Source organism: Mytilus edulis, chromosome 7, assembly GCF_963676685.1.
Source record: "Mytilus edulis chromosome 7, xbMytEdul2.2, whole genome shotgun sequence".
In the NCBI taxonomy this organism is placed as follows: Eukaryota; Metazoa; Mollusca; class Bivalvia; order Mytilida; family Mytilidae; genus Mytilus; species Mytilus edulis.
Window position 1 is genome coordinate 84,354,120 of NC_092350.1, and position 16,754 is coordinate 84,370,873.

The window sequence follows — 16,754 nt, forward strand, 5'->3', positions numbered from 1 at the left end:
TGTTGAAAATATGCCACACGACCCTATGTTTAGACCTTTGAAAAAAAATAGTAGTGCATATAATCTTTCCAGTTTTGGATATAATTGTTTACGAAACATAGTAAAAGTGGTACAATATAAAGCTGTAAATAAGTTTATATGGTAAATTGCATTGTATAAATTTACAATACTTAAACATTTGTAAATGGAGAAAAAAATATATAAATGGATACTTGTATGTACTTTACAGGAAGAGAATAATGATAACCACCAATTGGCAAACAAATGCAATGTAGTAGTTTATCAGGTTGGTCTCTTCCTGACATCTAAATGGTATTTATTAATTATGCAAAAACATATTATCTTAAATGGATGTCTACGAGAAAACCATGCAAAATCCAAAAATAAATATGAAAGGGGTTGTGGAGTTTTCAGCTGATTTTGGGTACCTAGTAAAGTATTAAGTACATCTAATAGTTCTATGTATAAAAATTGACAATTTATCTCAAAATATGTGAATACAGGGCAATTCTATCAAAGTACCAAATTTGGTGAAAAATGTTGTTGAAAATGGACATTTTTAAAAAAATTTTATTGAACAGTTCAAAGTATTATATGACAAAAAAAAACAGTTTTACCTTAAAATTCAGACTTTCTACTAAAATAAACTGTAATTTTGATCTTATTTCAACCTTTATTTTTGTTTTTATTTTTATTGACAGAAATGTGTTTTTTCTAAAATTTGAATGTTGCCTGTACAGAAAATGTCCATTAAACCTCAATAGTCACTCAAATTGAAACCAAATTTTGTTAAACGTTATGGTTTACTACAAACTACTATTCCTTAACCGGATTTTCGTTGCAAATTGATATAAGCTTATTTGAATAAAAGATGAAAAACTGAAAAATATACCTAAAATTATCTCCCTTTGTAAAACTCTTCACAATAAAAGGTAGATTTAATTTTAATAACAAAAGGAGGGAAATCAACAAATGTGCAGAAGGATAGAAAATCATGGTATTTTTGATGAATATGGTGTAGCAAAAAACTTATTTTCATTGAAAGAGTGTAAACCATGTGGCCAAGACATTCCCACTGCCATTGGGATAAGTCTGATCCTGAACAAATAGTCTAGACATGACTCATGAGGCTAGACTATCGATATCATGTCTAGGTTTCAGACTCGCATAACATAATTTTAAATTCATATGCTGCAAACATGGACAGGAGTTGGATTGCAGTGGACAAGAAGAACAAATGAGTTGCTGTCATCCTTTCATGATCGCGACCCGTGCAAATCTAGCAACGAAAATTCGAAGGCAAAACTTTCAGTTTCATTTGGTTCTGGTAAGTTTGTTATTTATTTCTTTTGGTTAGAAAAAGCAATTTGACACCATAAAAAGACCTACTGTAGAAACATCACATCATCTCATAAACATAGGAAGAAGAGCATTGACCATTTGTCTTTGGGAGAAAAAAGGGGGGGGGGGGTATTTTCATGAAGCAAACACTGATTTAATTTTCATTGACATACATTTATAATGATTTAGAATTCTTCTGAAACTAAAAGATTGATGTGTTTGCCTTCTTAATTTGAATAGAAGAACTTTTTTCTTTCTCTCAAGAAATTTATAATAATCATGATAAAATATATATTTGATTACAAAGTTCGCCCCGAGTTAAAATGTTTTCCAAATTGTCAATAAGAGTCCGTTGAATCAGGTTTTTTTTCCTTCAAAATTAATGGTTGCTTCAAATCCCTGTTTTTAAATATAACCCAAAAAAACAAAATAATGAAAATATGTCAGGACAAATGTTTCTTATCAGAATATCTGAACAAAAGAATGATACACATATATAAGTCACAATATATGCCCGGGGCCATTTAGTAGGGCATATAAAAAATGAAGGCACAAGATAATTACCTCTCCAACAGCATGATCAACAATCTGTTTTAACTGATCCGTGCTGAAAAATACAGACATTGATAACATTAAAAATCATAACTAATAAATTGTTGATAATTATTACTGTAAATTCAGACATCATTGACATAATTTATTTTCGAATTTTGACATGACTAACTAATTATTGAGTTTTCTTCATGAATATTTATTTGAATAGGAATACAAATTCTTATTATTGCAATACTGTAAACCAACTTAATTTCGCGAGCGACTTATTTTCGCGAGTAGGAAAATAACAGGAAATTAAATTGTTGCGAATATGTAAAACTTGGATCGTTCCTTATCTAACTTTATCAAGTAAATAAGAAAACGCGAAATTAAATCGCCGCGAAGAAGACTGGAAAGGGATAAACGCGAAATAAAGTATCCACGAAAATAAGTTGGTGTACAGTACTCAGTTTGTATAATTTACATAAATAAAACTTTCTGATAATTTCTGAATATTATATTTTTCCTCATTATAATTTCATTTTTTAAACTTTTCTAGAAAACGCCAAAGAATAAAGTTATTGCATTTTTTTTTTGAGTTTTCAACTGACAAAGAATTTTTAGAAGTATTAAATAGTATTGAAGGTCAATAATTTTATTCAATTTGTAATGGACTTTTTTTTAGTTTGTGATTTATTTTATTTAATTTCATTTTTACTTGTTGTGATGTGTTGTTGTTTGGAATTTTTAAGTTTGTTTTGTGTGGAAGTCTACATATGCAGGTTAGTTGTGGTGTGGATATGTTGTCTGTTTTAGTCATTCTTTTACTGATCCCAAAAGTTGATTTATACACATGACCAAGATTACAAAAGTTTTAGATGATGAAATTTAAAAAATAATAAAAAACCTTTACAAGCTCTTGTCAAAATGATACATGGTTTTCTGTAGGTATTAAACACCTCTTTCATAAGACTTGGCAATACAACTTTTTTAATTTGTTGAGGAAGGTGGAGAACCGTGATACTGATAGAATCACCAACCTGGTCAAATAGGATTAGAGTCATACAAAAACTTGTGAAACACAAGCTAGTCAAGCACAGGCTAGACAAGCACAAGTTAGACAAGCACAGGCTAATCAAACACAATCTGATTGAGCACAGAATAGTCAAGCACTAGCTAGACAAGCACAGTCTAATTAAACACAATCTGATTGGGCACAGAATAATCAAGCACTAGCTAATCAAACACAATCTGATTGAGCACAGAATAGTCAAGCACAAGCTAGACAAGCACAAGCTAATCAAACACAATCTGATTGAGCACAGAATAGTCAAGCACAAGCTAGACAAGCACAGGCTAATCAAACACAATCTGATTGAGCACAGAATAGTCAATCACAAGCTAGACAAGCACAGGCTAATCAAACACAATCTGATTGAGCACAGAATAGTCAAGCACTAGCTAATCAAACACAATCTGATTGAGCACAGAATAGTCAAGCACAAGCTAGACAAGCACAAGCTAATCAAACACAATCTGATTGAGCACAGAATAATCAAGCACTAGCTAATCAAACACAATCTGATTGAGCACAGAATAGTCAAGCACAAGCTAGACAAGCACAAGCTAATCAAACACAATCTGATTGAGCACAGAATAATCAAGCACTAGCTAATCAAACACAATCTGATTGAGCACAGAATAGTCAAGCACAAGCTAGTCAGGCACAAGCTAGACAAGCACAAGCTAGACAAGCACAAGCTAGTCAAGTAAAGGCTAATCAAACACAATCTAGTTAAGCACAGAATAGTCAAGCACAAGCTAGACAAGCTAGACTAGCTAGCACATGATATTCAACTACAGATTGGTCAAGCAAATGATATTCAACTATAAGATGGTCAAGCACAGGTTAGTCAAGCACAAGCTAGTCAACCACAGGCTAGTCAAACAAAGGATAGTCAAGCACAAGCTAAACAAACTGGTTAAACACAGGATGATCAAGTTCAAGCAAGTGCATGTAGTGATTGATGTAGATTGATAACAGTCACTTTGAACACACAGACCCAAGGCAGGCGATACTGATTTACATTCTACATCAGTTTATAACACCCCCCTATTTACCTGAGACTGTCAAATCCCTCCAGATTAAGATCCAGTTTATAACACCCCCCTATTTACCTGAGACTGTCAAATCCCTCCAGATTAAGATCCAGTTTATAACACCCCCTATTTACCTGAGACTGTCAAAGCCCTCCAGATTAAGATCCAGTTTATAACACCCCCCTATTTACCTGAGACTGTCAAATCCCTCCAGATTAAGATCCAGTTTATAACACCCCCTATTTACCTGAGACTGTCAAATCCCTCCAGATTAAGATCCAGTTTATAACACCCCCTATTTACCTGAGACTGTCAAATCCCTCCAGATTAAGATCCAGTTTATGTTTCAGTTCATCGATGACAACTTTTTGTTTCTCCATCACTTTTGATGTAGGTACCACATCAGCATCGCCAGTCTATAGAAAACATGTATAAGAAATTTACTGTAGACCATTATATGTACAAATATATAAATATTAACATGAAAATAATTTTATAAAACATTATCATAAGCAGAAAACATCCAGATATTTAACAGCATCATTTGTCAGATTGATGGATGCCACATGTGGACATGGTGGAGCAGGATCTTTACATCAGAATTCACCCCTGGTTTTTGGTGCAGTTCTTGTTTCTCACTCTTTTATCTTTTTTATATCATGTTTTGTTAACTGTTGACCGGTATTTTGGTAGTTTATTTTGCTGTAGGACTTGTGTTAAGCTTGAACACTGTGTTACCTACTTTTTTGGGGAGGGGTTGGGGGGGGGTAAAAAGTTGTACAAACCTCGTAAGCATAAGTTTCTAATTCTTCCAGTTGTTTCTTAAGCTGTTCTATTAACTCCCTCTGTTTCTCTCTCTGCTCTATTAGTTTCTGTTCATGTTCCTGATCACTCTGTAATAAAAGGTAGAAAAGGGTTAAAGGCTGTTCACAATATAATGTTTGGGAGTGTAGGATAGGAGACACTCAAATAAATAAATTGCTGGTGGATGCTTCTTATATATAATTTCAGGATACAGGACAAACATGCTGTATTTTCTAATTGTCTTGTAGACCCATTGGTGGCCTTGGGCTTGGTTTGGTTGTTGCCTCTTTGACACATTCCCAATTTCATTTCTCAATTCTATTTCATATAATGAGTGGTTGGTGTCTAAAATAAGTTCTCCTATACCCAGTATGAGCTGATAAACATGATAAACAAAACGACGTCAGCCAATCAGAAGATGTGTTACATCCAAAATTAAATTATTTTTAATGTGGACTTACCATTTCCTCTTGAACCTCTTCTAACTTTTTGTCTAAACATAATCTGGCAGCAGGAATACCTCTAAAGGCAAACTCTTCTAATTCTTGTAATAATGTCTGCAGGAGAAATATAACATTCAATAAATGGTCAATAATTGTTAAGGAGACTTTTTATAGCTTGTAAATTTATGTTCTATTATTATTACACAGTATTGCCTATAAGTTACAAGATAGCTCATGTGCATTTCATCATTTTCTCCTGGGAAGCAATGGCCGGTCAGCCTAAAGAGGGTAGTAATGTCTTTTACCCTCAGGCAACAAACAGTCATTTTTCGGCTACTGTTAGCGTTAAATTGGTTAAAATTTTACTGTGATAGTCAAAATATTCTTATCGTGATTCGTCAGAGGTCTCAAATAATTATCGTTATCATCATTTTTGGAAAAAAACATTAAGGTGATATGTTGTTATGGTTTAAAAGAAAGTGTACATTTTATCGTCAAACACCACAGCCTGTTCAAACCAAAGACTTTACAATTGGAATTTGCTGCTTTTCTGCTGTGCTTAGCAAAGACTGGTGCCTTGGAGTCAGAATAATGTGACATGTCTGGCTCAGGGTATCAGTCTTGTAAAGTGGGTTTCATTGGGATCTAAGCGTGACGCGGGATTGACGATTTTTTTATAAGCAGGAAACGTGAAAGTTAAATTATTATGTTGTAAAAACGAGAAATGAGGTCTTGTGGGAGCCAAGAAATGACAAAAAAAAAACGAGAAATGCTTACGTACATAGTGTAAGCGGGATACGGGAATCTGACAAAACAGAAGGCGGGATCCAGGATCGGAACCCCCCAATGAGACCCCCTGTAAAATGCAGGGTTATTATTCAAATTAAAGTGAAGATGTTCATGTCCTGATAACTAGTACTGTTAACAAACTTTTTTTTGTGGATACTTTATTTCATTTTAGCCTTTTCTATCCCAAATTGCAGCGCTTTATTTTCACTATTTTTAAATTTACTTGATCTAGTTAGACAAGGAAAGACACAGGTTTTAAAATTTCACAACAATTTATGTTCGTGTTTTTTTTTATTCTTGTGAAAGTTGTGAGAATAAATCGTTCACAAACATAAATTGCTCTCCAAAATTGGTTAGTTTACAGTATGCTTAAAAGATAACTGTATTGTATTTGAAGCTTTAAGGACGTCCATCGGTAGTTTTACTGTCGCAAATTTAGTTTACCTGGCGACGCGTAGATGAGACAGGTAAACGGGTATTTGCGACAGTAAATCTACCGAATGACGTCCGCAAAGCTTCATATACAATACAGTTTTCTCTATTCTAATTCAAAACAAGTTCATAATTAAATTTCAATCATTATTTCAGTGTAAAATCTTCATTATAGAAAATTTCCACGAAAAGATGTTATCTTCTTTGGTCCCTACACTAGGTGATGTCATAGGTATGCTTCCGGCATCAAACATAAACACCGGCCGTTTTCTGGCTTCTGTGTTGCTTCAGAATGTAATTAAATTTTATAAAAAGAAGATTTTTAGGTGCAACATGTGAGTTTTTGGCTTATTTATGTAGAAATTACATGTCAATAGATTAAGCAATTCAAAATGTCGGCTACCTTAGTTACAGACAAGGAGATAGAGACGCTTACTGTCATCCAATCAGAACCATTGATACAAAATAATTGCATTAGAAATATTAATTTGCTCCTGGACATTAAGCAGCCATCTATCTTCATTAATTAATTGTTCTGTTTTTACCTCTTTATCATCAGGAGGTGCACTAACAATCTGTTTTAATCTAAATTGAACATGGGCAAAATGTGTGGTCAGGGCTAGTAGTGATGAATTTAGCTGTTCTTGCTCTTCTTCTAACTGTCGTAACTGATCGTTCTGTGCATGATGGCTGAAAAATTTATAAATATATATTTCTAGTATTTTTTTATTGAGATAATTGCAATCATCTTAACAATAATTTGTTTTTGAATTAAGGCAGCAACCATTTGATTTTCTGGGGGGGGGGGGGGGCTATGGCTATCCATTTTTTTTCGCGACAAGTTGAAAACAATTTTTTTCTCTCAATTCAGCATTACATATAGTGGCAGCTGAATGTGAAACAAACAATTTTTTTTTCTCAGAATCAAAAACAAATTATTTTTTTCTCCAAAAACTGGAAACAAACTTTTTTTTCCAAAAAAAACCATAGCCCCCCCCCACAGAAAATCAAATGGTTGCTGCCTAAGTAATTTCATGTTGGCAGTATATTTACATTGGATTTACAATTTTTCAAAAAAATAAGGGACATTACTCTTCAAATAAATGAAATTCTGAAGGGGTAATAACTCTTACAATACATACCTAGTTTCTGTCTGAGATGGAGCGGGACTGACGGCAGCAGCACCTAAGGGAGCCCAACGTTCTGTAGGTCTTTCGTCACTGTTTTCATCAAAGCTGTCGTAGTCATAACTTTCATCGTTAACACTGACTTGTGTTTCTTCCATCATCCTGAAATGTAACCATGGTAACCGTAACATGAATTGTTTTAATCAACATTTTTAACAAGATTTCTGCAGTAGCATGGGTTTGAATCCCGGCAAGGGAAGAACAAAAAATTTGTTTCGCAAATTTACAGATCTAACATTGTTGGGTTGATGTTTAAACGAGTTGTATTGTTTATATATACATCCCTACATCAGAAATGCTAGCTTTTTAAACTCATGCCATTCCATGTCATAGCAAACAATTGTAATAATCTATAACAAACTTATGCCATTTCATGTCATAGCAAACAATTGTAATAATCTATAACAAACTTATGCCATTCCATGTCATAGCAAACAATTGTAATAATCTATAACAAACTTATGCCATTCCATGTAATAGCCAACAATTGTAATAATCTATAACAAACTTATGCCATTCCATATAATAGCCAACAATTGTAATAATCTATAACAAACTTATGCCATTCCATGTAATAGCCAACAATTGTAATAATCTATAACAAACTTATGCCATTCCATGTCATAGCAAACAATTGTAATAATCTATAACAAACTTATGCCATTCCATGTCATAGCAAACAATTGTAATAATCTATAACAAACTTATGCCATTCCATGTCATAACCAACAATTGTAATAATCTATAACAAACTTATGCCATTCCATGTCATAGCCAACAATTGTAATAATCTATAACAAACTTATGCCATTCCATGTAATAGCCAACAATTATAATAATCTATAACAAACTTATGCCATTCCATATAATAGCCAACAATTGTAATAATCTATAACAAACTTATGCCATTCCATGTAATAGCCAACAATTGTAATAATCTTTAACAAACTTATGCCATTCCATGTCATAGCAAACAATTGTAATAATCTATAACAAACTTATGCCATTCCATGTCATAGCAAACAATTGTAATAATCTATAACAAACTTATGCCATTCCATGTCATAGCAAAAAATTGTAATAATCTATAACAAACTTATGCCATTCCATGTCATAGCAAACAATTGTAATAATCTATAACAAACTTATGCCATTCCATGTCATAGCCAACAATTGTAATAATCTATAACAAACTTATGCCATTCCATGTCATAGCAAACAATTGTAATAATCTATAACAAACTTATGCCATTCCATGTCATAGCAAACAATTGTAATAATCTATAACAAACTTATGCCATTTCATGTCATAGCAAACAATTGTAATAATTTATAACAAATTTATGCCATTCCATGTCATAGCAAACAATTGTAATAATCTATAACATTTTCTAATTTCCCTCTTTTATCTTCCCTTTTGTTACTCTCCTGATATAGGTTTAATACATTTTTAACAAGTTCTTACTTTTCCAATATTTCAAAATTAATAATTCTAACCTCCCTTTAATCCTTAGTTAAAATCTTTTATTTTTTCATGTTTTTCCTTATGTTCCAACTTCAATATTCTAAAACATTTCTCATGGTTGACTCTGACAATGGCTCCCCTTTACCAAAGTTTAAATCCATTATTCACAATCATTCAAAATTAAATAGTGCTCCCCTCCCCCTTCTTTTTTTTTTTATCTAGCTAAGTTACATTTTTTTCTAATTTTAATACACTTTATCATGTTTATCATCAGCCTTAGTATAATTTGCGTGAAGAATAAAAATCATTACCAAAATGGCAACCCACAATTTGTTACCATTGGTATGTCTGATTATCAGTGTTTAACACCCCTTAAGGTATTTTTCATGCATATAAGTATTAGGCCAAATAAAAATATATGTGTGGTTCCAGTTACATACTTTTAAAAAATAGGGTCGGTAGGTTGACAATTGCTTTTTTTTTTGAATGTCAAAATCCTGTAAAAAATCATGTGTTTACCAAAATTGTTTCCGGTATTATACACGCCCCAACCAGAAGTCCCCCATTTTTACATGTGTTTGGTTGTAAAATAAACAGTCATGATATGTTTTTAGTTAATTTTGTTGCATTCTGTTATGAATTGTTGCATTTTAGCCATAACAGATACTTGTGATGGAAATTCAGATGACAGAAATCTATGAATTTAATTATTCTAATTCACAATCCTCAAAATTTCGTTTGAAAATTTATTTTTCAGAAATGAAAAAAAAGTTCTAGGGTCGGGGGTTTTAACTAGGGTTGGTCGGGTTACTGGAACCACACATTTATTTATTTTTGGCCTTATGTATACTTGAAACCAGAAATAGACTCCAAAAATTCATTTATACTGGTGAACCGAATGTCAGCAAGAAAATTTGAAGTATTTTTCCACCCACCTTACTAGCAAGTGGTAACATCAATCTATTAATAATTAGATCAATAGAAATGTCAAAGATCTGTCTTTTCAAAACTATTCCACCCACACGGACATTATTGATCCAAATCCTTTATTTTATACCACAGTTATCACTCTTTCTTTAAAACATTCATCAAATTCAATAATCAAACTTCAATGTGTGGGGCAGACTTTTATGGGTATACATGGTATATGAAGATACACAATTCAATAATCAAACTTCAATGTGTGGGGCAGACTGTTATGGGTATACATGGTATATGAAGATACACAATTCAATAATCAAACTTCAATGTGTGGGGCAGACTGTTATGGGTATACATGGTATATGAAGATACACAATTCAATAATCAAACTTCAATGTGTGGGGCAGACTGTTATGGGTATACATGGTATATGAAGATACACAATTCAATAATCAAACTTCAATGTGTGGGGCAGACTGTTATGGGTATACATGGTATATGAAGATACACAATTCAATAATCAAACTTCAATGTGTGGGGCAGACTGTTATGGGTATACATGGTATATGAAGATACACAATTCAATAATCAAACTTCAATGTGTGGGGCAGACTGGTATGGGTATACATGGTATATGAAGATACACAATTCAATAATCAAACTTCAATGTGTGGGGCAGACTGTTATGGGTATACATGGTATATGAAGATACACAATTCAATAATCAAACTTCAATGTGTGGGGCAGACTGTTATGGGTATACATGGTATATGAAGATACACAATTCAATAATCAAACTTCAATGTGTAGGGCAGACTGTTATGGGTATACATGGTATATGAAGATACACAATTCAATAATCAAACTTCAATGTGTGGGGCAGACTGTTATGGGTATACATGGTATATGAAGATACACAATTCAATAATCAAACTTCAATGTGTGGGGCAGACTGTTATGGGTATACATGGTATATGAAGATACACAATTCAATAATCAAACTTCAATGTGTAGGGCAGACTGTTATGGGTATACATGGTATATGAAGATACACAATTCAATAATCAAACTTCAATGTGTGGGGCAGACTGTTATGGGTATACATGGTATATGAAGATACACAATTCAATAATCAAACTTCAATGTGTGGGGCAGACTTTTACAGTCAGAGCTCAGACATAAATAAGTCTGAATCTGCTTTTGACTTATAGATGTCTAAATTTGTAAGTTTTAGGATTTGTCTCCCTTTAATGCAAGACAAAATACGACTTAAATAAGTCAAATATTGTTAAGCAAGAAATGATTGACCAGAATCAAAAAGTTGCAAATATCAACTCCTACAAGTCGATAAGTTACCAAAATTGGTCAACTTCAAGACCCACGCATACTTATAAAAAGGTCATGCATCTAAATCAAATAATGACAACATTGAAAGCCAATGCCTTGTCTTCTAAAGAAAAAATATGAATGAGAGTCTGAAAAATCGGGGATCATGTTAATTAACCTTACAATGCAACCACCTGGATCCACACTTAATGAGGTAAAACATCTGTGTTTAGTAAGGATGTTCAATTAGATAATTAAATATAGATAGATCAAGTCCTTGTGAACTCTCAGACAGGTTTTTACTGTCAAAGGTGGTGTAGTTTGGCCACCAAGTCAAGTTAAGTTTTTTCATCAACATAAATAGACCTAAACAAGTCTGTCATTTTGTGACTTAGATAAGTCTAAAATTGAAAACACATTTTTATAAAGAATACATGTTTTGACTTCTTTAAGTCAAAAACAGAAATAGACTTGTTTATGTCTGAGCTCTGACTGTTTTATGGGTATACATGGTATATGAAGATACACAATTCAATTAAAAATAAAGATCCTGCATCCACATTTTTCTGACAAGGATCAGACAACATTCTATTCTACTTCTGTTTATAAATGAATTATTACACATTAATTTGGGCCTCCAAATTTTTTAAGATGACAAACCCAGAGGATCCCGAAAGGTCTTAAAAACAGAAAGTACTATAGTACATGTACTAGTTCACCACTTACAAATTAAAATCATTTTTTTTTTCAATTTCATTTTTTTTTAAAGTATAAACATGACATGCATGATAAATGGTTATAATCAAATATATGTTAGCATTAATCCAAGTATTAGTCCAACAAAATGCATTTCAAAGCACGTTTGTCAATTTACTTTTAAATTAATTTCAATGAAGCTGTTTATCTATTTCATGAAGTTTTAAATTGTCAAATTGTCAATCTCAATACATACACTTTTAAAACAGGTGCACTTCTAGATATAAAGTAAGTGACGTCTATCAAATGTCATAGCCTTGTACAATGTTGTAGGTGTTTTGTTCCAACAAAATAATCCAAGTTTTTCAAGTTTGTCAAAGTTTGGTTGAAACATGATAAACAACCACAAATATCAAATGATCAAAAAATGCAAAGGAATTAAATTGTACATGATGTATATACATATATATATATGTATTGAAATTTAATCTGATTCTTCAGATTAGTTGGGTATGAAGTAAAAACTTGAATCGAAAAGGTAAAATTATGCCACGTACTTCCTTTTATAAAAATACCAAAAGGGGGAAGACTATAACTTCAGCGTGAATATAATAGACATTAAACATAAAAGTCAATGGAAGTTAAGGAAGTTTGCTTGTCATGTTTTGGAACTTTTGTCAGATTTTCAGAATCCTCTGGTTTTAACCATTTAAATGCCTTAACAAAAATTGCCCATTGACATATATATATATGTATATATATATACACATTATTTTCTTTTGTTACATCTTCTGACATCAGACTCAGACTTCTCTTGAACTGAATTTTAATGTGTGTATTTTTATGTGTTTACTTTTTTACATTGACTAGAGGTATAGGGGGAGGGTTGAATCTAATAAACATGTTTAACCCCGCCGCAATTTTGCACCTGTCCCAAGTCAGGAGCCTCTGGCCTTTGTTAGTCTTGTATGATTTTTAATTTTAGTTTCTGGTGTATAATTCGGAGTTTAGTATGACGTCCATCATCACTGTACTAGTATACATATTTTTAAGGGACCAGCTGAAGGACACCTACGGGTGCGCGAATTATCGCTACATTGAAGACCCATTGGTGGCCTTCGGCTGTTGTCTGTTCTATGGTCGGGTTGTTGTGGCTTTGACACATTTCCCATTTCCTTTCTCAATTTTATTTAGTTATTGGATGCAGTTAGCTTAATATCCACATTATAAAAATGCTATGGTAACATGGGTAATTTATTCCGATTTATTGAAATTTCCATATTCAACAAAAGATAAATAAATATAAATTAAATAGGCTATGGCAATGACTTAACTCTAAAAAAACAAAACAAAATTCTCACGGTAATATTAATGTATTTTCTTTTGAACTGATGGCTTATCCTGGATAAACTTCTTTCTATTAAAATTATCATATTAGCATCAATAAACTTCAATGAACTGTAAACTACTATTTACATATATCATTGTATATATACATCACATAAGAAATATATATGTTTTTAAATAGCTTTTATGCATGTTTTAAAATGCTAAATTATCTTTATTTGAATGTAAAAAGAAATGAACATTGATTTTTCTTCAAGTTCTTTTATCCATAAATAAGTTATAACGAAAGTAACAAGACTATGAAGAATAAAGAAAATCTTTTTAGAAGCAAAATCTGTGTCAGTTATACAATGTTATATATTACCATGATTAAGAGACACTGAAAAGTTCAATAACACATGAATATTATAAGTTTAAAATCACTTTCCAAATTCAATGAAATTATTGAATAAAAAAATTAATTTACTAAACCAAATTACAATATATATACATGTACATGACATACACATCAACCCAACAATGTTAGATCTGTAAATTTGCTTTCTATAATTAAGGTATATTAGAAACCTCTAGACTTTGTTAATCTTGGGTCGTGTTTTTTAATTTTGGTTCACTTATATGTTTAAGAGTTTAGTGTGGCGTCCATTTTCCTGCACTAGATGAAAGAAGATGTGGTTTAAGTGCCAATGAGTCAACTCTCCATCCAAGTCACAATTTTTTAAAAGTAAACATTTATAGATCAAAGTATGGTCTTCGACATCGAACCTTGCTCACACCGAACAGCAAGCTACAATGTATAAAGGTCCCAAAAAATTACTAGTGTAAAACCATAAATATACATACTTTATTGTTTAGGGGCTAGCTGAAACCCACCTCTGCATGGGTGCAGCATTTTCTTGCTGCATTGAAGACCCATTGGTGGCCATGGGCTGTTTTCTGCTGTTTGGTCGGGTTGTTCAATGTTGTCTCTTTGATATATTCCCCATTTTCATGATTCTCAATTCTAATAACTTTTTTTAATCATGTTAATAACAGATGTTCTTAGAAAAGTATAAACATGATAAAATAAAATTGAGATTAGAAATAAAGAATTCATGTGTCAAAGAGACAACAACCTCTACCAAGAACAGAACACAGCCCAATGCCACCAATGGGTCTTCAACACACCGAGAAAATCCATCGACCTGAGGGGGCCTTAGCTGGTCCTAGACAAAAATATGTACTAGTTCAGTGAAAATGGACGTCACACTAAACTCCAAAACATATAACTGAACTAAAATTAAAAAACATACAGACAGGCAGTGATATTGTTCGCCTTAAATTACCGGAGAATAAAGGTTTTTTCCCCTGGAGAAGAATCCCAATTAGAAAAAAAATGGCTTAAAATTATTCCCAAAAAGGAAACTTTTTTTCCAAACAGTGCGGGTTCAGTAGTACTTGTGCATGAATACAAACTGATAAACACTGATTTAAACATTTTTCATACCTAAAATGACTATATGTGCAGATTTGAGGGTCTATTTATGTATCATCACTGACAATAAAAGGTCTCATTTCAAATGAGGGTTTACCTCTTGAAAGGGTGTCTGCAAATTGAAGTTCCAGTCAAATTCATGGTTTATTATAAATTTCCCAATTTGATAAAAATGATGCATATTTTCCCAAAAAAAAAAGGGTAGAGGTAGTTTTGAAAAAAGCCAACAATATCACTGACAGGTGCAACAATTAATGTGGCAATGTTACCCCCCCCCTCCCCCCCGGCCCCCCCCCCCTTCTCTACCTCTAGCCAATAAAGAATAAACAAACACACAGCAATACCCACAGTAAAACTCAGTTAAAAAGAAGTCAGAGACCAGTGTCAAAATAGGTAGCAAAATATACTAAGCAAAATTACATTGAAAATGATACATCAATTAACAAAGGACTAGCTACATGTACTAGCAGTTACTGACAAAGTGACATGCCAGCTCCAGACCTCAATTAAACTAATTGAAAGAGTATGTCTTCTTCATATGAAAGCGCAATTCCTCCTGTTAGGGATTTACATGTAGTATCATACCATCATAAAATATTTATAAGAACATAACCTGTATCATGCCAACAACTGATTTGTTTATTTCTGCATGTTCTGATGCAGACCCTATGAGGCTATGGGTGAATCAATATTAATTCCAAAATATGCCATCTTTACTGACATGACAACAGTATTGTAACTATATCCCTTCTGAATAAGCCTGTTTAATGGTTTTGTTAGCTTTTGAGGTGAATGACAACATTTTTGTGCTTTGTATAGAAAATTACCATAAAAGAGTGGATGTGAAATACCTGAAAGTATAACATGTATAAGATGTATGCATGTTGATTTATATTTACGAATGATGTCTTGTAGCTATGATAAAACTTAGTAAATGTTTTTACTAATTTGTGATATTGTAAACCCTCGTGTAACAATTTTCAGTAATAAAAAGATGTCTTTCGTTAAAATCAAATTCATTGTTACATATGCATACACAAGCAATTCTAACAAGTAGGGATATTTATATAAACACCATAAGATGGTGACAAGGGAATGTCACAATCTAAAAATGGATAATTAACAATACGAAATTAAAAGTATCTTTTTTATCATAAACTTTGGTATTAAGCTTCCGGTTTAAGATATAATTATAAGTATTACATGTATTAAGATTCAGGAGTCTAGGAAAGGGCACTGTTCATTGTTAGACATGTTAGTATTAGCTTCATTTGAAGTCAGTTCAGCATTGTACATGTTATGACAATGTATGATGTATACATTGGTGTACATGTATCATTGTACATGTTATAAGATATACATTGATGTACATGTATCATTGTACATATTATGAGGTATACATTAGTGTACATGTACACAATGTATCATTGTACAAATGTATATGTCATGAGGTATACATTTGTGTACATGTATCACTGTACATGTTATAAGGTATACATTGGTGTACATGTATCATTGCTACATATTATGAGGTATACATTTGTGTACAAGTATCATTGTACATGTCATGTAAATGTATGCATGTCAAATGACCAAAATTGTCAACTGACTCCTTAAAATGATAAAATACTAATTTACTGTCCAAAATTTTTCTGTTCAACATTCTTTCTTTCATCAATGTTCATATTTCACAAAATTTAATTTGAAAACTATGTATAGCAGATAAAAATTTACCTGAAAAGCACATTACTAATCCCTCCCAATGCCGCAGTCATGAAAAAAAGTCAATTTACTCGAACTATTCAATATTTACCAGCTTTTTACAAATTTACCTTGTCAACGTCATACATGTTATGCATGTTATGTGAAAGATACTATCGTCCCTTTTATTGACA

At 32.3% G+C, this 16,754-nt stretch overlaps 2 protein-coding genes across 4 annotated transcripts in view; both read right to left on the reverse strand.

Moving 5' to 3' along the window:
* Positions 1-16,754, reverse strand: part of LOC139482692 (RUN domain-containing protein 1-like) — a 726,769-nt gene that overhangs the window by 268,122 nt on the left and 441,893 nt on the right. The window lies entirely within an intron of this gene.
* On the reverse strand, positions 1,843-16,709 carry LOC139482535 (RUN domain-containing protein 1-like). Its single transcript, XM_071266448.1, has 7 exons — positions 16,594-16,709; positions 7,586-7,732; positions 6,989-7,133; positions 5,241-5,336; positions 4,761-4,868; positions 4,279-4,391; positions 1,843-1,948 (listed from the first exon to the last, which is right to left on the reverse strand). Exons 1-7 carry the CDS (start codon positions 16,632-16,634, stop codon positions 1,843-1,845), a joined length of 756 nt encoding a protein of 251 aa, XP_071122549.1. The 5' UTR covers positions 16,635-16,709.